At 40.2% G+C, this 24,481-nt stretch overlaps 1 protein-coding gene across 12 annotated transcripts in view; it reads right to left on the bottom strand.

The window, feature by feature from the left end:
* nav3 (neuron navigator 3) overlaps positions 1–24,481 on the bottom strand; it is a 660,678-nt gene that overhangs the window by 127,170 nt on the left and 509,027 nt on the right. For all 12 annotated transcript variants that reach the window (XM_051948572.1, XM_051948574.1, XM_051948567.1 and 9 more), the window contains 2 exons: positions 10,847–10,915; positions 1,126–1,268 (listed from right to left, as the gene is read on the bottom strand). In XM_051948572.1, the coding sequence (XP_051804532.1) occupies positions 1,126–1,268; positions 10,847–10,915 (212 nt within the window). The remainder of the gene's footprint in view (positions 1–1,125; positions 1,269–10,846; positions 10,916–24,481) is intronic.

Genomic DNA, 24,481 nt, shown 5'->3' with positions numbered 1-24,481 from the left:
CTTTTCAGCTACAAAGTACACCTGTCCATGCTTCCACTACCATCTACCTGTCATCTCTCACCACACATTGCTCAACTTCCCATTGACGAGTTGGAAGTTTTAGACAGAAATCGAAAGGGTAAGTGCAGATGTGACTTTTGAGGATTGAAAGATTGTAAGACTGTTTTACTGAAGCAATTTTACCCTTCCATAGCCATGGCTGCCTACTGATGCTCTCTCAGCTCCAAATACTAAAAGCAACAGTGTGTTTTTCTTAGTGAGTGTGCAATACATTAACATCTATCCATCCATCAAGGCAGAAAGACCGTGCAAAGGCTGGGACGCAAACCAGGGAGCTTCTAGCTGCGAGACAAAAGCACTAACCACCAAGCCAACCCATTATATCAGCATGAAAAACAAAACTTCATTAGTCAGAAAACATTTTAGCCAAAGCAAAAGGTTTGTCATCATGTTATCAGGAATGGTTTTGATTATTTTAATTATTAGCACTGTGTGAGCCAGTAAGTCATGATAAATTTTGTGAATGAGTCGCGAGGAAATCTTAAAGCTATTATAAATACAGTGAGTGAGCCAACAGAAGAAAAACAAGTAATTAAAAAATTGTGAGTCGCTATATTTACTCATCACATCAGAAAGAAGCTGTTAAAACAACTAAAATGAAACAACAGTGTTTTCGTCAATGATCAATTTTGCATTAAATGACATGTCATGCTTTCTAACCCCCCGCCACTGGAAGATCCTTCTCTCAGAAACATAATTCACTTTCATTAGCTTGATCATGCTTGACGGAGCAGCTGCCTGAATTTGCCCCTCTGGTCATCTCTCAAATGGCTCTGGCCACGCTGTGAAAATTTTTCGCCGCCTCCACTTAATGGCATCCATTATAACTCACTTGGAATAAAGAGCTGGGGGTGATTCAGCAGACTGGTAAAGATTGGTAGAGCGAGGGACTGGGCTTCCCTGCAGCCTTGAATTGTGTTGTGTGAGTGGTGCCATCAAGTGGCCGAGATGGGGAAGGTAAAATAGGTGTCTTTAACTGCCAACCAAACTCTACTCATTTAAAAAAAGCAACCGTTTCTGTGTAAGTGTGTGCAATGCAATCATAAATACAGCAGCACTCCTTACCTCTATCATTGCCACTGGCATACTGAAGAGGCTTGCTCTTGTCGATGCTGTTGAAGCTCTGGCTCCGACGGTTGAGATTGGATGAGCCTGGGCTCCTGGATGCCCCGCTGCCTGCAGCAGGTACTCTGGAGGGCCCTGGTAACCTGCAGGAGATGAAGTAGAACAGAGGATTTAGATGCTAAGGTGACATAATGGAGTTACAGCTCAGGAAAAATCACCATAATGAGCATAAACCTGCTATTCAGGATGATATCACTTATCCAGAAACATTGATTTGTTTCCAGTCACCTGAAATTTTACTTATTTATGCCTTTTAAGCAGCTTTACCTCAGACAAGCTTAATCAAAGGCACACTTTGAATGTCAAAATCCAATGTGCAAGTTTTTCAGGATGCACTCACGTTCCTTACTTTCATTTCTATATGTGCATACAACTATATTCTTTGGTTTCTGTAGTTATTCCTTTTCTCCACATTCTTTAGTTAAAGCTAAAGTTAACTTCTTAAACAACATTTTCTGTACAAAAGTCTTACTTTGTGTTTCTGTAAAGCTGTTGGTAGAGCAACATGAAGAAGGAATGTGTTACTTAAAAGACTATCTCTGGAAGATATCCAGTTGATGTGTTTAACTAAGATCAGCTAAATGACCATCCCTTTGACAGAAAATGCTTGAAAAAGTATGAACAAGAGAAAAATCTATGAAATTCAGTGCAAGACTTGAACCCTAGATGGTTTGAAATGCTGCTGAGAGTGAAAACAAGTGAAACTGAGGACCCAAAGGGACTGATAAGACCACACGATATATCCTGAGATGCCATACAGTGCAGACAGTAGGAAAGAAAACTCACTATAAGTCAAGAGTCCTCCAACTGTGTCATAAATGCTGATCCTGGACTCAATAATGTGAGTGTATATGACGAAGAGAGATCAAGAGTGGTGTTTGGGAGGAAGTGTGTGTTCCCTTGTGGGTTGAGGAGGAAAGATAAAAGAAAAAGATGAACTCTGGGTTTAGGTGAAAGAATGTGACAGTTTGCTTCTTGACAGACTGATTGAGATCTGTCAGCATCTATCATCAGCATCTATCATTGTACAAAAAATTCATTAAAGTACATTTTTTTTAATACATTTTTACACATATGACTCATCGTGCTCTATATATATCATATACAACAACTATTTTATTCACTTTTACTGGTACTGTGTAGAGAAACAAATGCTTACAGACACACCTACCAGAAGGTTTGTGTTTTCAGTCAGTCAGTCTCTCTACTCTCTTATTCACTTCCAAATATTTTTTTCTCTTGACACAGTCAAAGCTGCTAGTGTCAAATGTTGATTTGCCATGCTGCAGCTGGAGGATTTTCACAACTCCCAGGAGAGCGTTACAAGAATTATCTCATCAAAAAAACTGTTGTTATTGTACAATAACTTTACAGGCCGTTGTTTATGGATTTTGCCAGATGATTTCATCATATGTTTGTTATTAGGTTTCTTCAAAAACAATTTTGGCAGCTAGTTCAAGGTCATGACAGGATTTATGACAACTTGGATCTATTTCTACCATTAATCCTAACTATGCCTTGAAGTGATATTTATGGACTGATTCCAAAGATCACATTTCACGCCTTAAATATAATTGCTTTCTCCCTCACAATCACATTAGATTGGTTGTTTGCATATTGAGATGAAACTGAACCCAGGCAGAGTCACTTCCAATCAAAATGAATGTCTAACAATGGACAAAAAGACAATTAGAGAAAAGCAAATCTCGAAAAAGTCTTTGGAACTCACAGATCGCAAAAGACTTGCAGTTAAAGCAAGTAAGTAAAGCAGGTAATACTGATGACGGCAGTGTGTGTTTCCATTCAGAGCTAGTCTTTTTCTATATTCTCAGGGGGAAATACTATACTTTAACAACTTTGTCTGTTTCTCTGCTTGAAGGCTGTCGTGATGTCCCTTAACAAAGATAATCGATTCGCTATGCTGAGTGTGTCACTACGTCTGTATCACAGATGGAGCCGAGATGTCGGAGGGGAAAGTTTTTTAAGGTTTGGAATCCTGTAGTGGTCAAAACCCCTCAGCAGGAAAAAACACATTTCATATATTCCATTTTGTCTTTGAAACCTTTATAAAACAAATAGAGGATGGATTGAAATGTTGCATGGATAATAAACCTCCTGTTTTTTAAGACATGTCTTTCTATGCTTCTTCCAGTTCTCTTTAATTCCCTTGGCACACAGCTATGATGGCAGGCCCTGATGAACTTCATCTGGAAAAGACAAAATTCAGTTCTCTCACTCAGTACTTCCTGCCTTAGAGCTGAGTCAACTCAATTTGATTTTGATTTGTCACACTGTCTGTGCGAGTGTGAGAGGAAATAAGTCAACAGCAGTGTACCAAACAATCAGTAAGGAGTGACCAAATCAATACCTGAAATATTTGGTCATGTAACAACACTTTCTTAGTGTTTTACTTTCCTCAAGTATCTCTGTAAACCAGATTAGGAGCTGGTGATCTTCCCTGTAGAACCACATGGCTTTGGAACATACTTCATACTGAGGACAAGTCTACTTAAATGAAACTGAACATGGGTTGACAGTTCATCCTGTGACAAACTAGGTGTTCTCTTCTGTCTGAAATGCTTTCAATGGAGCCTGTTTTGCACAGTCTATAAAATTACAAATTCCTTTTGCAGTGGATATAATAGATGCTTCTAATCTGTGAAAAGGAGTAAGTTTCTGTTTCTACTTGTTGTGTGGAGCTTTTGTCTCCCCCTTCTGCCAGTGAAATTAATTACATGTACACTGTTGACATGTGCTTACGCCATATGACACTGCTTTCAAAGCTTTCTGTTAAAAAAAAAATAGTTCTTCCTCTGAAAGTTTAATTTTTATTTTTTTTTTGTCAAAAACTTTTCTTGGATCCTTCCTTGGTTTTTCCTCCATGAACTCCACCAAAATCCTAGTTGCTGTAATTTACTCTGTCTTCTACACTATGGTTGCTCCCCTCTTCATTTCTGACAAACCAATCATTCCAGGTTCAAGAGAAGTCAAATTTAGGCTTGAAATTAAAGGACCTTCATGTATACGCTACCGTTCAAAAGTTTCAGGTCACTTAGAAATGTCCTTATTTTTGAATGAAAAGCAGTTATTTTTTCAATAAAGATAACATGAAATGAATCAGAAATACAGCTTAGATATTGATAATGTGGTAAATGACTAGCTGGAAATGGCTGATTTATAATGGAATACACACGTGGACAAAATTGTTGGTACCCCTCAGTTAAAGAAGGAAAAACCCACAATTCTCACTGAAATCACTTGAAACTCACAAAAGTAACAATAAATAAAAATTTATTGAAAATTAAATAATCTAAATCAGCCATCACTTTTAAATTGTAGATTAACATAATTATTTAAAAAAACAAACTAATGAAATAGGGCTGGACAAAAATGATGGTACCCATAACTTAATATTTTGTTGCACAACCTTTTGAGGCAATCACTGCAATTAAATGATTTCTGTATTTGTCAATGAGCATTCTGCAGCTGTCAACAGGTATTTTGGCCCACTCCTCATGAGCAAACAGCTCCAGTTGTCTCAGGTTTGATGGGTGTCTTCTCCAAATGGCATGTTTCAGCTCCTTCCACATATGTTCAATGGGATTCAGATCTGGGCTCATAGAAGGCCACTTTAGAATAGTCCAACGCTTTTCTCTCAGCCATTCTTGGGTGTTTTTGGCTGTGTGTTTTGGATCGTTGTCCTGTTGGAAGACCCATGACCTGCGACTGAGACCAAGCTTTCTGACACTAGGCAGCACATTTCTCTCCAGAATGCCTTGATAGTCTTCAAATTTCATCGTACCTTGCACACTTTCAAGACACCCTGTGTCAGATGCAGCAAAGCAGCCCCAAAACATTACTGAGCCTCCTCCATGTTTCACCGTAGGGACAGTGTTCTTTTCTTCGTATGCTTGGTTTTTGAGTCTATGAACATAGAGTTGATGTGCCTTACCAAAAAGCTCCAGTTTGGTCTCATCTGTCCAAAGGACATTCTCCCAGAAGCTTTGTGGCTTGTCAACATGCATTTTTGCAAATTCCAGTCTCACTTTTTTATGAGTTTTTTTCAGCAGTGGTGTCCTCCTTGGTCGTCTCCCATGAAGTCCACTTTGGCTCAAACAACGACGAATGGTGCGATCTGACACTGATGTACCTTGGCCTTGGAGTTCACCTTTAATTTCTTTGGAGGTTGCTCTGGGCTCTTTGGATACAATTCCAACGATCCGTCTCTTCAATTTGTCATCAATTTTCCTCTTGCGGCCACGTCCAGGGAGGTTGGCTACTGTCCCGTGGGTCTTGAACTTCTGAATAATATGAGCCACTGTTGTCACAGGAACTTCAAGCTGTTTAGAGATGGTCTTATAGCCTTTACCTTTAAGATGTTTGTCTATCATTTTTTTTCGGATGTCCTGGGACAATTCTCTCCTTCGCTTTCTGTTGTCCATGTTCAGTGTGGTACACACCTTTTCACCAAACAGCAGGGTGACTACTTGTCTCCCTTTAAATAGGCAGACTGACTGATTATGAGTTTGGAAACACCTGTGATGTCAATTAAATGACACACCTGAGTTAATCATGTCACTCTGGTCAAATAGTTTTCAATCTTTTATAGAGGTACCATCATTTTTGTCCAGGCCTGTTTCATTAGTTTGTTTTTTTAAATAATTATGTTAATCAACAATTCAAAAGTAATGGCTGTTTTTGATTATTTAATTTTCAAGAAATTTTTATTTATTGTTACTCTTGTGAGTTTCAAGTGATTTCAGTGAGAATTGTGGGTTTTTCCTTCTTTAACTGAGGGGTACCAACAATTTTGTCCACGTGTGTATGTCTTTAGGGGTACAGAGGAACATTTCCAGCAACCATCACTCCTGTGTTCTAATGCTACATTGTGTTAGCTAATGGTGTTGAAAGACTAATTGATGATTAGAAAACCCTTGTGCAGTTATGCTAGCACATGAATAAAAGTGTGAGTTTTCATGACAAACATGAAATTGTCTGGGTGAATCTAAACTTTTGAACTGCAGTGTATGTGAGAATCCCGCACATAAGCGTCAACAATGAAATATTTGGTTTGTTATGAGGGCTTGATTGGATTTGATTTTGAAGATACAAAAGGATGTTGGGAGTTGAACGTTTTTATGTTTGGAATCACAGTAAAGTGCATCCTAATAGCGTAATGGTAAAGATGCATAACACACAACGGCAATAAGCAACCTGAAGGAGTAAAAATTAGCCATTGGATAAACTAATGCTTCCAGTTCATCCTTCAGCATCACTTCAGTAGGACAGCTTTTGATTTGCTAGGGAAGGCAGCTCCACTTACTGGTATGAGTAAAGCAAATTAGGCTTGAAGCCCCAGGGCTTTTCAGCCTAACTAAGCATCTGCTGCAATGTCTGATGCAACAAGAAACACAGAAAGCGTACTATAAAAATTCCGCACTTCTACTATTGCAGCAGAGGGACATCAGTGGTATCTAATTGGGAAAATTCAAGTTTATTTGGGTGTCTCCCTAGTAAAAATAGAACGAGGCACAGCAGGAAATCAAAGCAAAACTCTCTAATATGTCAGCTCATGTGCTGAGCCATGCAAAGTTGGTATTATACCGACAATAGTGCAAAAATAAAATGTGCTCCAGTGCAAAAACGTGACATGAAGACACAGGAAATATGCCGTCTCCTTACTCTCAGTTTGGTTGAATTAATATCATCCCACTTTCTATCACACTGCTCACAACAGCAGACTCACACTGTTTAGAGATGCCGATCCAGGTCTGAGAGCAACTCTGGTGCTCTGCCTGAGTGAACCCATTGAGCTGCAGCCAGAGGCGGTCCCCAGCCCAGATAGAGCTGAGACTGCCATTCATTCACTACGCTGAACCAGATGGACACGTACAGTACAGCAAACACATAATACAAAGCCAGAAAGACGGAGAGAATTAGAAGAAATTGCAGGAAGTCTTTGAATGCTGATGAAATACAACAAAACAGAATGATGCATAACACACACATACACAGGCAACTGTATTGTTAACAGCAACTTTGGTGCTAGAAGCATTCCTAAATCCTGTCAGCAAGTAAAGGAACAGAGGAGATTGATAGATAAAGGAATTGTAAGAAAGGAGATTGAAGAGGACTAAAAGGAACAAAAGAAAGACATGAGAGAGAGAGGGAGAAGAAAATGCACAGGGGGTGGTAATCAGAGGACGAAGACACTGGAGCTGCAAACCCAGACAAGAGGAAATGAGAGATAAACAGTGGGAAATGAGGGAGAGATTGAGGCAATTCAGATGGTAATCAGAGGTAGTCCCTTTTATCATAAGATTCTTTCATCTTCCAAAATACATGTTTGATAATGCATCAGCAAAATGGAATTGGAGAGGGAAATGTGATGCAATGGCTGGACAGTGATTCTGTTGTAGGCCAGACAGATCTCCAGCCTTCTATGGGGTGAGGCAGCGAGGCCAACTGGTCACTGGCTGTTGACAATAGAGGAGAGACTGCTGTTCATTTTCCCTACGAAGGTAAGTCTGTTAATTCAAACCCCTCAGACCTCCCTTATCTCACCTTCTTACAAGACCACCTTCTGTACAGGACCTTGGCTAGCACATCTGGAATCTACTCCATCAGTCAAAGCCACATCAGACTCATAATAATAGTAGAGGAACAAGAAGGCAGGTGGCCAACAAGCTGTCAAACATCCCCCCCTGCTGCTAAAATGATGAACTTTATGAGCCATACCATACCGACATTTCCTACAAAACACAGACACGGTACTTTACATGGAAGGCGTAACTTACTAAACCATGCTGCTGTGTTTTGTAACTGTCAGCGCAGTATGGATGTGCTCCAGTACATCTACGTTTTAATTAATTTCTCTATCCGTCTAAAAGCAGACTGAAGGTCTCAAAACACTGGCGGATATAAATGTAGACTTGATGCTTACGGTGATGGATTAAACAGGGAAAGTGTTAGGAGCCTGCTAAAGCAGTTTTGTGCAAATCAGGCACAGTTTGATACTGAAGTACGCATGTAGATGTTTAAAAGTGGTAGAGAAGGAAGTAACGTGAGTCCACGGTCTTCAAGGTTAAGTCTAAGGTAACATTGCACAGTACAGGTGAGTCGTGCTGCAGTATCAGGATGACATGTATAAACTGCTGAGTGTGGGTGAACCCAGGTGGAGTCACAGCATCCAAGCCTGGCAGTGTTAGCTTATATTAACCAGGGGTGTTTGGATCAGTCTATTCAAACTGTAAAGCTCTCTAATTCATATTCTGGTCAGGCATCCTCATCAAAGCACAGTGCGTCCCACCGCAACCCCGCCCTGTTAAAAAATGGAAACAATTTGGATGAGTGACTGTGCTAGTGAAAAGGGCAGTTCTTGCTGTTGTTTCTTTAGCTTCGGCTAACGAGCAGAATGCCTCATAAGTAGTAAGAAAATATCTAAACCTCCAGTACCTCGAGGGAAATGCTCATCCCTGCATTCAGCACAGCACACTATGCAAGAGAGACATCAATTTATTTCCATTTTAGGATTGCTAAAACTTTCTTGCTTCAGGGATAGCAGAGGAGACAGCTCACGGTGATTAAAAATAACTTCTCAGATGGCAAGAACGGCAATTAAATGTGTTAATCGGGCTTGTGTGAATGAAAATCAGATTTCAGCAGAGGAGTGCTCACACCGTCACCACTAACTGATCCCTAATATCAGTGATTTGTTTGCGTTGTGCATGTGTATCTTCATCTGTGTGTAGGAATTAAAGAGCTGTTTCTGCAGAGCAGCAGCGAGGTTTGTTGTCAGTGATGTGAGAGGGCAGATTACCACCCATAGGGCTGAAGCTGCTGGCTGCAGCATTTTTGCCATTGCTCAGTGGCGGCTGGAGAGGAATATTTGCCAACACGCTGGTTCCCATTGCCTCTGAGCTGGAACAAATGCAGCAAGCATCAGACAGCTGAACTGGGGTGTGTATATGCAGCCTAGGCGTAAAGACTTCAGAGGGTATGCTTCATATGTGCATAAGACGGCCTTTCTATATGTGTAATTTAGTTATATACGTGTACAAGAATGTACCTGTGTTTGTGCCCATATCTGTGTATGAGTGTCAGATTGAACAGTTATGGTTGCAGCTGGACGTGATGTGATCTCACATGTGACACCTTCACATTAGTTGAGCCCTCTGGTCTCCTGACAGCTAGCTACAGGCTAAAGCTTGGCAATACAAAGAGTGTCATTATAATGGTGAGTGGTTTATTTAGTAAGAACTTCTTTGCCAAGATGCGTCCCTCAAAGGGACACATTCCACAAATCAGCACTGGTGCAGTGAAACAATGGACTGACGACTGAGATAATCAAACTTCAAGTGCAAGTAAACTAAAAGTTTGGATACACCTTCCCATTCAATGCTTTTTGTTATTTGTATTATTTTTGACACTGTAGATTAATACTGAAGATTAACATTTACCTGTGTACTACAGAATTCCATATATATTATTTTATAGTTTTGATGTCTTCAGTTTTAATCTACAATACATAAAATATTTCAGTAAAAACCATTAAATGAGGAGGTGTGTCCAGACTTTTGACTGGTAGTGTGAGTTGGTGAAAACTTTGCAAGTTAATCCTTAACCTCCTTTTTGCAGGTTGTTTTTCTTTATGTTTATGGCAATGATGGCCTCATTTTCAACAGGAATCCAGCTCAGGTAAAGCATTCAAGATACTAACTGAACAGTCAACATGTAAGTAAATGTTGCACAGATAAGCTTCTAGACAGGGTTAGAAGCAAAATAATAACAACCACCTTTACAGTAACACTGTATATACTATTGTTCAAAAGTTTGATCATTTCATGTTTTCCATGAAAACGCACACTTTTATCCATGTGCTAACATAACTGCACAAGGGTTTTCTAGTCATCAATGAGCCTTCCAACACCATTAGCTAACACAATGTAGCATTAGAACACAGGTGTGATGGTTGCTGGAAATGGTCCTCTGTAGCCCTATGGAGATATTCCATTAAAAATCAACTGTTTCCAGCTAGAAGAGTCATTTACCACATTAACAACGGCTAGACTCGATTTCTGATTCATTTCATGTGATCGTCACTGAATTTTTTTTCTTTTAAAAATAAGGACATTTCTAAGTGAGCCCAAATGTTCGAACGGTAATATATACATATCTATTTGATTACACCAGCCGTACTGCTAATGAATATAGCCACTCCAAGATGCACAACAAATGGAATCCAGAATTTGTCACAGACAACATCTGTCACACCACAAACCGGAGCTGAAAAGGGCATGTTTAAGCAGGCTGTATCACTTGGCAGCACAATGAACTTTTCGCACATTAGAGAGACTGTGCCATCACAGTGATAGTCTGGCTCATGCTGCTATATTCAAGCTGCTACGCCCTGCTGAAGAATCCTGGAGCAGAACACTAAATCTGTATCAGATTTTCTCTGTGTGACCCTGACTACTGACCTACGACCTCCCTGTGGTACTAACACAGTGTCATGAAAGCATGGACACACGTGTGGAAGCACAGGTGCACACGCAAGAAGTAAGTGCTATAAAATATGAAATCCCCTTGAGAAGAGCACTAAGCAACACTGATGCTGTAAGAATTAGTGTGCAAAGCTATACAAAGCATTTGACATATTTACCTTGTGTTTTTCTTCTGCGGTGACCCTATTCCACCGTGACCTGGAGGACTTGCATATCGTGCTGTGAGACTGAGGAGAGAGCAGAGAACAGCAAGGACACTCTGTTAACACAGTTAGATGAGGAATGAGTCCAGTGTCCTGCTGGAATTTTCTTAATCCATGTCCTAATGTAATAATGCGAATGGAGAGAGTCATTCACATTGAGTCAGAGAGAGAAAGCAATACCCAGGCAGAGACACAAAGAAGAACATGGTAAATACTGTAGCATGCCAGGGCACATTTCTTCGATTTTTCACGTGATGGCTCACACATGTTTCTCACCACATGCGTATGACTAAGCCAATAACGTTTCTCAATCCTTTAATAGGGCCGCTGACTTAAAACGGCCTGAAAAACTTTCACAAACAATTTTGTGGTGGCATCGTTTGAAGGGAAAACCCCAAAACACACAACACACGAGGCAGAGGCGAAGGAAATGCCCACAGCACCAGTCAGAGTTAGTCACTCACAGAGATGGGAATTACTGCAACGCTGGCCTCTCCATTCATGTTTGACAGGAAGTAGTTAAGCTGCATGTGGAGCGGTTTTTGAGCAAAGATATGCATTTAACGACGTGTACATCCTGTAAACAATGAAAAGTTAAAGGTGGCAAGCCTGTTGTTCATTCCTCTGTGCAAACATCGTGTGTGTGTGTGTGAGCTGTATGACTACCAAGCCATGTGAGGATTTCTCACTGCCTGTAACACATGAACACAGTCTCTTTTGAAAGCCAGCCTCTCCGCGAGACATGTATTCTTATTTAATTAGTAGCATTTTCAAGATTGCTTATGGCTGTTGCATTGCTAAACAGGTAAGAAAATGTAATTCAATTGAACTCTTCAATGCGAAAAATAACTGAGTTAAAATGTTTTTTATTATTATTCTCAGTCAAGACTTAAAACAAGCTGAGCTGTCTTAAAATAAAAAGCTCTTATTTTGAGTGAGATACACAACTATTTATCCTGTACTTAACAGAAAAATAAAAAATACTAATAGCTCCACCAAGGAACACGGCAGAGTTATGTGACAACCAGCACTGGTTTGTCTGTCTGTCAGTGTGTCTGTTAGCAACATTACTGAGAAGCGGAATAATGAATTTACATGAAATTTTCAGGGACGGTCAGAAATGAGACAAGGACCACCTGCTTAGATTTTGGCAGTGATGCGGCTTATAGTCTGGATCCACTATTTCTGTATCATTGATAGCGGCATGGCATCACTGTAACTATGACAACAAGTGAACATACATCAGCTGCTTGCTGACGATCACAGGATTGCTATCCTGCTACAAACTGAGCGACTCATCCGTTGGAAATAATACAAGGAATGAGTAGCCTTGGCTGAGTACCGCGCTCTCTGAGTGCTTCTCTAGTTTCCCTAGTCGATCGCTTCTAACAGTTTTGTATGCATGTTTCCCAAAATGTTATGTTCAAAATGCATGAGGTTGATATATCTATATCTATCTATATATATATATATATATATATATATATATATACACATATACATATAAATTAAATGCAAAACTAATTTGCATTTATTTCCAGAACAGAGATCTGAACATGAGACAAAGTCAGCTCCAAAATTCTTTCATTTTCTTGGCATATTAGATCCAAATGTCTTAGGGGATTTCAGAGATATTCTTTAAATCACTCCATAAATCAGAAATACTGTCAACATTCGGATGTTTTTGTTTTGGAAAAAAATCTTCATAAATCAGACTATGACTGAAATATTAAAAAAACCTTCAGAAAAAAACACAACTTCAGAATATAGAAAGAAATAAAGGTGAAGATTTAAGTGTATCTATAAGAAATTTCAGACATTTTGTAGTTGAAAATCACAAATTAGAGGTAAACATTGTAACTGATAGGTATCACACTGTCCAGTAGACAAATCTGAGTCATCAACTAGAGGGCTTTCACTTTGAAAAGAAGAAACATTACCAGGTGTGTGTAGCCTCAATGGCAAATATTATGTTAACACACATATTTACAGATACATAGATACATACTAGAACTTTTAGGTCACTGACATAGAGGCCATGCATGAAAGGAGTTCATTTGTTGCCAACAACAGGTTATTAATAGACATTTAAGCTAACTGGTCATCAAGTAAAATATAATTTAATGAGCAAATGATGGACAAAACTACTCACAAAGAGGAAAAACTACCAGTAGCTGCTGAATATGGCAAAGTGAAAACTTCTATCGAGCTATATTGATATATTGCTATGTCAAGAAGAGCCAGTTAGCTCATTAGCTAACGTGAACTTAACTGACCTTTGAAAGTTAGGTGCTGTTCAGGGTATATCCTATTTTTTGTACCCATAGGTACAAATATGTCCCTATGTACACAAAAATAATACAAAAACAACCCCAGTTTAACAGTTACAGAGTAATTTGAACAAACTACTGAAGAAGACCACAGAAATTATGATAAAGAACAAAGTGGACTCTGTTAACTCACCGAAACAATGAAATTCAACAGCAGTTTTACAGTTTAGTCAATTAAAGTGCCTGTTCCAAACAAGTACTCACTGTATTTAAGTTCATTTACCTTACAGACAAGCTAGAAACTGACAAGTACTATATCTCTTTCTTGGCTGTTGCATATCACATATTGGCTAAATAGGTATAGAAGCAATTATTTTAGCTCTTAACTCCAGACTTCCACTCATAATGTTACCTTCCACAGGCTGAACACAGAAGTTTTCAGTCAAATCCTTTTGAGGTTGGAGCCACAGAGCAGCAATACTTATCAAGAGGTTTAGTGTAAAACTGTCCACGACAATGATCATGAAGAAGTGCAGAGCTGTGCTTCAGTTAGTGGACAGAGAGGAAGAAGCAAACACCAGCTGACTGTTTAGACGTCCTTCTTTTCTGACAACGGGGAACAACTCGTTCTCTGTTTTGTGTTTGTGGGCTGCTGGTTTGGCGTTGGTGAGTGAAAGTGGACAAGGCAGACAATAAACTACCTATACTGGGAGGCTGAGTGACGCATGGCAGCGAGCATTATTATTCCCTGCTCTTTCTGCTTTTAGAGTGAAGTCCTCAACTTTGGATGAAACTGAAAAGAATTAAATGGCAACATCTTAGAAATTATACACTGACGCTGACCTAAAATAAATTAAACATGTGTTTAGTTCAGTGCACTGTAAAACATAAAATAATTACATCAAATCAACTAATCTTTTATAGATTACTTAATATAAATGAGTTAAATAACTAATTTAATAAAAATATTAAACATATTATTTCCAGCAACCATCACTCCTGTGTTCTAATGCTACATTGTGTTAGCTAATGGTGTTGAAAGGCTCATTGATGATTAGAAAACCCTTGTGCTATTATGTTAGCACATGAATAAAAGTGTACGTTTCCATGGAAAACAAGAAATTGTCGGGGTGACCCCAAACTTTTGAACGGTAGTGTGTATCTATGTGTGTGTGTGTGCATCATTTTCCATCCATCCATTCTCTATACACCGCTTTATCCTCACTAGGGTTGCGGGGGGTGCTGGAGCCTATCCCAGCTGACTCGGGCGAAGGCAGGGGACACCCTGGACAGGTCGTCAGTCTGTCACAGGGCTACATATACAGACAAACAATCACACTCGCATTCACACCTACGGGCAATTTAGAGTACTCAATTAACCTCAGCATGTTTTTGGACTGTGGGAGGAAGCCGGAGCGCCCGGAGGAAACCCACGCATGCACAGGGAGAACATGCAAACTCCATGCAGAAAGATCCCAGGCCCACCCCGGGATTCGAAGCGGGGATCTTCTTGCTGCAAGGCGAAAGTGCTAACCACTACGCCCCTGAGCAGCCCGTGCATCATTTTATTTAAAAAAAAAATAAAAATTTAGATATATTTTGGATTTTCTGACAACTTCACAACTAATTTAAGGTATTCTTGGTTGGTGCTCTTAGTTGGTGCTCACCGTGGAGTCTTTCCACTTTTTGGGATCCATCCTCTCCCAGGACCTGAAGTGGGAGATGAACATCACCTTCATAACCAAGAAGGCACAGCAGAGGATGTACTTCCTGAGGCAGCTGAAGAAGTTCAACCTGCCAAAGACTATGATGGTGCACTTCTACACAGCCATCATATTCCATCCTCTCCTCCTCCATCACCGTCTGGTACCCTGCAACCACCAATCGGGACAAGAGCAGGCTTCAGCGCATCATCCGCTCTGCTGAGAAGGTGATCGGATGTAACCTGCCATCTCTCCAGGTTCTGTACACCTCTAGGACTTTAAGGCGTGCAACCAAGATCTTGGCCGACCCCTCTCACCCTGGACGCAAACTTTTTGAACCTCTCCCCTCAGGCAGGAGGCTGTGGTCCAACAGGACTAAAACCTCTCGCCACATGAAAAGCTTCTTCCCCTCTGCTGCATCGGTGATGAACACTGCCCGTGACCCACCCCTACCCCCACACTCTACCTGACACCAACTCCCACTGTAAACCCACTGCAAATCAGCTCTGTTGATCACATTAATTACTACTGTGTAGTAACTGTGCATACCTTTGTCTATTTTATTCTATTTTTATTCTATATTTTTCATGGCACCTTGACTTTTATTTTATTATCTCTATCTTTTTACTTACTATTTTATTTGTACTTGCACCAAGAGCACCAGAGAAAATTCCTTGTAAGTGTAAAAACCTACTTGGCAATAAAACTGATTCTGATTCTGATTCTGAAATGATGGGTTGAACTTCCCAGAGAATCTTGTTTTTATAGTTTGAGAAAACAGACAGGTGGAAACTTGATACACGTTCTTCAATACTTGTTAAAGAAGAAACTCTGATTATCTAAAGGAATCCAAGTCGGTTTGTATTTATTGCTGACGTGATTTGTTGATTCAACTTAACATCTTAAGTTTCCTGAACTTGTTCTGTCAAGTTCAGCTAAATGTATTCAGTTAGTTTTACACATTCACTACTCAAATGGACATGATTTAACAAACATACATTTCTAAGCTGAATGAACTTAAAATGATTGAAAAATCAAGAGTACGTATCCCAGACAAACCATTGCAGATTGTTACTACAAGGACTAGGGTCGAATACAAGACCATAACTTTTACAAAATGTGCTGCAGATGAACATTGGCAGGCTTTGATTCCTGCACAATTTCCTCTTCTGCAGAAATACAATATAGAATAGATTGATGCCAAAGTTTCAGGGTTTCCTGATGTGATTTGAGTCAATACACTGAATCCATTTCATCATATAGCATCAATCACAGAGCAGCAGCCGGATATGCAACATTTTGTTCAGTGAGGTCAAACTGAAGGACGAGGATCTTTTAAGGCGGTGAGCGAAATTTTAATTAGCTGTCTAACTCTGTTATAAAGAAGAGGAACCTAAAGACGGACACACACGTATGTCTGTCTCTAACACACATTCGTCGCCTTTTTCTATTTACACGTCTCCCCGCTGACACTTTGAAACCATCTGTGATGAAATGTCGAGTCAATGTACATTTCTAATTGACCTTACAGCTTTTTATGACACTGTGTTCTGCTAATAAGCTCGGGAGCAGAGAGCAGAACGCAATTATAGTGACGAGACCCTTTGTATCATGTTAATACTGAACTATAAGATACATGACAAGTCGGTTAATGATGTCTGGCAGCTAAATATGTTCCCCTTAGTGCCAGAAAATCCCCAACAACGCACACACCATTTCATCTCCTGGTAGTATGTGTTGTGCTCTATTAAATATTGTAAATGGTCCTTAGCACACAGAGAAGACAATCTGAGACAGAGATTAATTGACCCTGTCACACACTGAAATGCTTTTTCAGCATTCTGATGGAAAAGGGGTTGAGTCTAAGTTTGCGCATCGCATTCTTCTCCGAGTGAAGCTTTTGTCCTTTTGCTTTCATTCTGTCGTCTTTTCTCTCTTTTCGCTCATATTCAGAGTGGGAGTGCAGCACAAGGCTGTTAGCATGGAGGAGGTTATTGTTAAAGGCAACAGAGGCCACAAGAGATAAAGTAAAATAAGTGCAGTTCATGCAGAAGCAGCCCACATTTACAGCAGAATATATACAGTCTTAAAAAAACAGGCTGTCGTGGTGCGCATGTTTTCCACCGCAGGGCCCACCTTTACCCCCTCCCCTCACCTCCAACTGTATAAAACGCAATGAAACATGAAGGCAATGGTATAGTCTCCAGCCCGGAGTGCTTCTCCAACCCGCAACATTAAAGATCTTTCCAGAGTGGAAAAAGAAACACACGAGTACAGGATCAAGACACAGGGATGAGGTGGTGAAGAGGGGCAGGGGCAGGGGGGTTGAGTACAGTCTGTCGCTTCTGATCGAATGCAACATACATCAGCGAGGCCTCAGTTTAATAGTCCACGACACTGGAGCGCACATGTAGGCGATATTGAATGCCATTGCTGTCCTATTAAATGTGAGTAATATCAGTTTCAGCCAGATTGTAGCCACAGCGCCGAGGTCAGAGGCAGAAGTGATGGGTTTTGGATCCGGCGTGGCAGGCACTCAGGCCACTGTGATGACAGCAGGTAATGAGGTGTCAGCTGACCTTCGTGTTAGGGGTCCAACAAGGTCCCTTCAAAGGAGTGTGAAACTACAACAAGCCCTGTATCCATTACAGCATTCCACACAATCGAATTAATCTACACACGTGGACAAAATTGTTGGTACCCCTCAGTTAAAGAAGGAAAAACCCACAATTCTCACTGAAATCACTTGAAACTCACAAAAGTAACAATAAATAAAAATTTATTGAAAATTAAATAATCAAAATCAGCCATCACTTTTGAATTGTTGATTAACATAATTATTTAAAAAAACAAACTAATGAAATAGGGCTGGACAAAAATGATGGTACCCATAACTTAATATTTTGTTGCACAACCTTTTGAGGCAATCACTGCAATTAAACGATTTCTGTATTTGTCAATGAGCGTTCTGCAGCTGTCAACAGGTATTTTGGCCCACTCCTCATGAGCAAACAGCTCCAGTTGTCTCAGGTTTGATGGGTGTCTTCTCCAAATGGCATGTTTCAGCTCCTTCCACATATGTTCAATGGGATTCAGATCTGGGCTCATAGAAGGCCACTTTAGAACAGTCCAACGCTTTTCTCTCAGCCATTCTTGGGTGTTTCTGGCTGTGTGTTTTGGATCGTTGCCCTGTTGGAAGACCCATGACCTGCGACTGAGACCAAGCTTTCTGACACTAGGCAGCACATTTCTCTCCAGAATGCCTTGATAGTCTTCAGATTTCATCGTACCTTGCACACTTTCAAGACACCCTGTGCCAGATGCAGCAAAGCAGCCCCAAAACATTACTGAGCCTCCTCCATGTTTCACCGTAGGGACAGTGTTCTTTTCTTCGTATGCTTGGTTTTTGAGTCTATGAACATAGAGTTGATGTGCCTTACCAAAAAGCTCCAGTTTGGTCTCATCTGTCCAAAGGACATTCTCCCAGAAGCTTTGTGGCTTGTCAACATGCATTTTTGCAAATTCCAGTCTCGCTTTTTTATGAGTTTTTTTCAGCAGTGGTGTCCTCCTTGGTCATCTCCCATGAAGTCCACTTTGGCTCAAACAACGACGAATGGTGCGATCTGACACTGATGTACCTTGGCCTTGGAGTTCACCTTTAATTTCTTTGGAGGCTGCTCTGGGCTCTTTGGATACAATTCGAACGATCCGTCTCTTCAATTTGTCATCAATTTTCCTCTTGCGGCCACGTCCAGGGAGGTTGGCTACTGTCCCGTGGGTCTTGAACTTCTGAATAATATGAGCCACTGTTGTCACAGGAACTTCAAGCTGTTTAGAGATGGTCTTATAGCCTTTACCTTTAAGATGTTTGTCTATAATTTTTTTTTCGGATGTCCTGGGACAATTCTCTCCTTCGCTTTCTGTTGTCCATGTTCAGTGTGGTACACACCTTTTCACCAAACAGCAGGGTGACTACTTGTCTCCCTTTAAATAGGCAGACTGACTGATTATGAGTTTGGAAACACCTGTGATGTCAATTAAATGACACACCTGAGTTAATCATGTCACTCTGGTCAAATAGTTTTCAATCTTTTATAGAGGTACCATCATTTTTGTCCAGGCCTGTTTCATTAGTTTGTTTTTTTTAAATAATTATGTTAATCAACAATTCAAAAGTAATGGCTGTTTTTGATGATTTCATTTTCAATAAATTTTTATTTATTGTTACTTTTGTGAGTTTCAAGTGATTTCAGTGAGAATTGTGGGTTTTTCCTTCTTTAACTGAGGGGTACCAACAATTTTGTCCACGTGTGTATATCTATTAATCTACTTCACAGTGATGCTTTTTATGTAGTAAGTCTTGAGCAACATGCTGCAGGTTCTTCTATCATGTAGCACCAATCACTGAGTAAAACCTTTGACCTTAAGAACAAAAACTGCGCATTTGATGATCTGGGAGTAGACCTGCAACTATTAGTCTATTAGTTGCTATTGCACCACTGCTCAGAAGTTCGGGGTCACCCCAACAATTTTATGTTTTCCATGGAAACTCACACTTTTATTCATGTGCTAACATAACTGCACAAGGGTTTCCTAATCATCAAAGAGCCTTTCAACACCATTAGCTAACACAATGTAGCATTAGAACACAGGAGTGATGGTTGCTGGAAATGTTCCTCTGTACCCCTATTGAGTTATTCCATTAAAAATCAGCTGTTTCCAGCTATAATACCACATTAACAATGTCTAGTCTGGATTTCTGATTCATTTAATGTTATTTTCACTGAATAAAAAAACTACTTTTCTTTCAAAAATATCATCATTTCTATAGTGACCCCAAACTTTTGAACGGTAAAGACTTTTTTCTAGTTCCTTTCCTTCTCTGTGACGGTAAACGGAATAGATTTTAGTTGTGACAAACAAGACATTTGTCATCTTGGGCGATGAGAAACATTTCTGGCATTTGCATTATTTTCTGACTTTTTGTAGCCTAATAAATAACGAATCAATTACTTAAGAAAACAATCATTCGATGCTGTCCTTTGCAGGGTTTATGGCACTGATGAACAGAGAGCTTTGTTACAAGTTGTTGTCACGTCCAAATGTTTTGTATCACTTCTCTACTTGTAGTTAAATAGTTAAAGCATGGAATGTCTGAGTTACGGTTGAACAGCAAGCAATATAAAGACAAAAGAATAGTACATCTAATATTAAACAACAATCTCCATCCTGCTACAACTGTGTAACTGTAATATGCTCCTCCTATGAGAGGTCCCATGTAAATCAAAGCATAAACATAGGTTACTTTACTGCTTTTAGAAATAGAACAGTCTGTAGGAAATAGCATTTAATTAAATATCTCACTAAAACCTAACACAAAGGAAGAGTACTTTTAATGATGAAGCATGCATTAGTGTATCATACATGCAGCAGTTATATTATCTAGTTCTCCTTTCATCAAATGACTTCAGCTCAAACTTCTCACTAACATGCGAATTACTCTATCCATACATATGTAATAACAGAAACTAAACTCATATCCATGACAGACAAGAATCAAAAACACGACACACAAATCATTTACCAGTTCATGATGCCACTGACACTAATCCATCCTCCTCATGTCAGAATGAGTTTTTCCAAAGATCCAAACTCCGTCCCCTTGATACAACCACAAACACACACTGCACACTCTGCAACTGTACCTATGAGAGGAGTCAGTCTTGGCCAGGATGTTGGCTCTCCCATATGGCAAACGGCTCTTCCTGTCGCGAGACACGGCAGTGGGCAGGCGTGAGGAGCGCCATACCGGGGGGTCAACTTGTTCGCCCCGGGACATAGTGAATTAAAGAGAGAGGGTTTGCTGTGCCCTGCCAGGCCCAGGCCCCCCTGCCTTCTAGAGCACTGAAAGCCTCCCGCGGCTCCGGGCTGTCGCGCTCTGTCCAATGGGGAGTTCCCCTTGGACACACACACTATAATACACACACTAACACACACACATCCCATCCCCTGCCCCAGAGACACCAATGAGGCCAGCAGGTGTTGTCTATAGAAAGCTCCCCATACCACTACTGTACATGTGCTCTATGCCAAATGTGTGTGAGTGTGCGTGTGTATAAATCTGCACGAGAGATAATTTGATAATTTAAACAGCTTAACATTTTTCTAATTTCAAACTTCCATTCTCCTGCCTTATCTTATATTTTATGAAGACATGCTAAATCTTCAGGGTCGCTTGGAGCTTTCAGGAACTCATCACTGTGGAAAATTAGAATTAAAAAAGACTTTTATGACAAGATTTAATTACATTTCAGTGTTTCTAATCGTGGGTGACGAGGAAGAGGAGCCTGTACCATCCAGGCATGAAACCTCAAACAAGAGAACATTATGGCTCTTTAATATTCTTTCAAGTTGGTGTGATACAATATGAAACATGCATAGAAAGCAAAACTATACTATCAGATTTTCATCAACTTGTGCTTTGGTTTGCTGTGCAATGACATTCATAGATCTATACCTCAGTTTGTGAGAACACTGTATGACGTGTGTGACTGTGTGTTCTTAGACTCATCTTAACACTAAGCATTTATGTTGGTCTTGACATGACATGGTGTCGGTGTAGGGATGGGGGTCTGTAGCCTGATTATCAAATCCTAATCCCAATTTTGACTCCTTTATGGAATATTTTTATTCCATTTGTTTGGTGAGATTTAAAGACATCATAGTTAAAAATATGCATTTGACATGTACACTACCATTAGAAAGTTTGGAGTCACAGAATGAAATGGAAAAATGGTTTACATGTGGGAATGCAAAACTATAGAGTTAAACTGGCAACTCCAGCATGATAAAATAAATAAAAATATCACTTATTCCAGTCATTTGTACAATTGCAAAAGAAATCCAAGTTTCTGCCAAACCCTTCTACAAAGAGAAAAAAATTGGACTGCATGTTAAACAAAGTCCAACATACACTAGTTTAGAAGTTTAGGATCACATATAGATGTCCTTATTTTTGAAAAAAGCAGTTTTTTTTTCAATGAAGATAACATTAAATGAATGATAAATCCAGTCTAGACATTGTTAATGTGGTAAATAACTACTCTAGCTGGAAACGGCTGATTTTTAATGGAATATCTTCATAGGGGTACAGAGGAACATTTCAGCAACCATCACTCCTGTGTTCTAATGCTACATTGTGTTAGCTAATGGTGTTGAAAGGCTCATTGATGATTAGAAAACCCTTGTGCAATTATGTTAGCACATGGATAAAAGTGTGAGTTCATGGAAAACATGACATTACCTGGGTGGCCCTAAACTTTTGAACGGTAGTGTACATGTCACCAGATAGTTTTTTCTTTGCAGATATCTCGTGTCAGAAGATGAATAAATGAAACATTTGGATTGGCTGCAGGGACTAATGTGTCCAGGCGCTTCATAAAACTATACCCAGCTTGTAACCAACGATATTGAAACCAAACTCCATGGATGTTTTGCTAGTTTTCTGTAGCAATAAGGTAAGTGCAAAATTTTCTTTGTTAATCCATTAGCCCCCCGGTTTTTTATTTTAGAAAAATTTGGCAAAAACATTAGAAATATTCTGGATGTCTAAATGCATCCTTTGTCGCACATTTCACCTAGAAATAAGAAAAAAATTGGGTGAAATATAAAGTTTGTCTTTTTTAATAGAAAAAATAATCTTAAAATGACAAATTTATGTTCCAAAGTCAATTAACTAAATTAATGGATGCTATTTTTTACATTATTTTTCTGTATTTTGGCAGCAGCGTATATCAAGGTAAAGCGTGGAATGCAACACTATAACACAAGCGGAATCTGGTTCATCAGCAACATGTGGTAACAAATCATTGGTGTCAGACTTTTGACTCAGTCATGATCATCTGGCTCATCCTGACTCCACCACACACACACACTCTAGAACTGCTGGAACTTTAAAAACAGCACCAAATTCTTTATGCTTCCAGTTTGTTCTTAACACAACATGTGTAAAGATATGAGGTGTATTTTGCCATCCTTTTCCTAGTTTCTCTTCCCAAATTCATTCTCCACACCCTTACAGAAATTCTTGAACTATAACTGGACGCTGAATAACCCGGATGTCCCCAAAAACTCACAGATTAATGGCTTACTTTATCACGGACAGACATGGACTGATCCTCTGACCTCCACCGTGGCCTTCAGCACGGAGACATGATTAACTTATCAGCCCAGGGGAGTGACAGTGAGGGCAGAGAGTCTCTGTGGAAATGAGCCGAGACGCTTCACTTCAGAGAACTTCCCTTGAATTGAATTCATACGTTCTTGCCCCTTAAATATCTCGGACACATCCTTGTATTTTATGATCTCTAAAAGGAGACAGTGGTGAAAAGTGCAGCTTGTGTAACGGCCCCGTGATGAGAGCGAGTATTGATTTGTTTGCCAGACTGGACTGATGCAGCAGTGTGCTTCGAATGCGACGCTGTTCGTTACGTGTATGTGTGAGAGAGCATTCTCCACCTGTTGCTGGGGGGAGGAAGGAGGGTGGGAATGGGAGGCAGCTGTGCCCTTAATAACCCCCTCTGCCCCACACACACAGACGATACGCTAACCCCACCGCTGCCACCTCCCAACTCGTCCAGAGTCAGTCCAAAGCTCTCGACAATATCATCTTACTCTCATATCCACTCCTCAAGTGCTGAGACTAACTGCACTGATTTTATACCCATATACTCTCTCTCACACACAAACAGCACAGCGAAGCAGAGCGGCTGAGCGGTAATCTGATCTGGTCAGAGAATGCCGCTCATGTGTGGCATGTCAGGCCTTCCTTTAGATGCTCTTCTAAGGCTTGCTCTGTCTATTTACATCACACAAGGACAGGCCTTCTTTGCTTTTACTGCCTTTTACTGCTTAGCTCACTGTATGACAACACTTCTGCTGGAGAATGCATGTCTTTATGTTATACTGTACCTCGAAATTAACACGAGTATGTTCATGTTAAACACCTACAAGAACTAAACTGAGGAAAACTCTGCAGAAATTGAGTATAAAATCCAATACTACAGTGAACATTATAGTATAGCTACCACAGTTTCATTTTTTTTAACCACAACACACTTAAAGGGGAACTTTGTTTTTTTCAACCTGGGGTCTGTTTCCATATGTCATTTCATACATGTGAGTGATGGAGAAATGAATTTTCGACATAGCTCCAGTATTTAGCCAGGGCAGGCAGCTTAGCAGCTCAGCTAGCAGCTCGGCTAGCGAAAAGTATGGGGCAACTGGACCCCCGCGTTAAAGTCCGCCCTAACGTGCTTTGGCCCCACACTGACCGGCTCAGATAGTCTCAATGAGTGTCCCACAACATACTAGAGATGAGAAGTGAACGAAAACCTCCACATTACCTGGCGATCGCTCTTTGTTGTGGTCTGTATCCAAATCTCAGGACGCTAGAAAGCAAATCTCGTTCCGAAATCTGCGAGAGCTCGCGAAATCGCGTGAGAGCTTGCGCCAAAACCGGTGTTTTGGCGCTAGCTATTGCGCGATTTCGGAACGAGATTTGCTTTTCACTAGCCGAGCTGCTAGCTGAGCTGCTAAGCTGCCTGCCTGGCTAAATA

This window comes from Acanthochromis polyacanthus, chromosome 1 (genome assembly GCF_021347895.1).
Source record: "Acanthochromis polyacanthus isolate Apoly-LR-REF ecotype Palm Island chromosome 1, KAUST_Apoly_ChrSc, whole genome shotgun sequence".
NCBI lineage: Eukaryota > Metazoa > Chordata > Actinopteri > Pomacentridae > Acanthochromis > Acanthochromis polyacanthus.
Note: the sequence above shows the minus strand (reverse complement) of the source record. Positions and strands in the feature narration are given on the sequence as shown.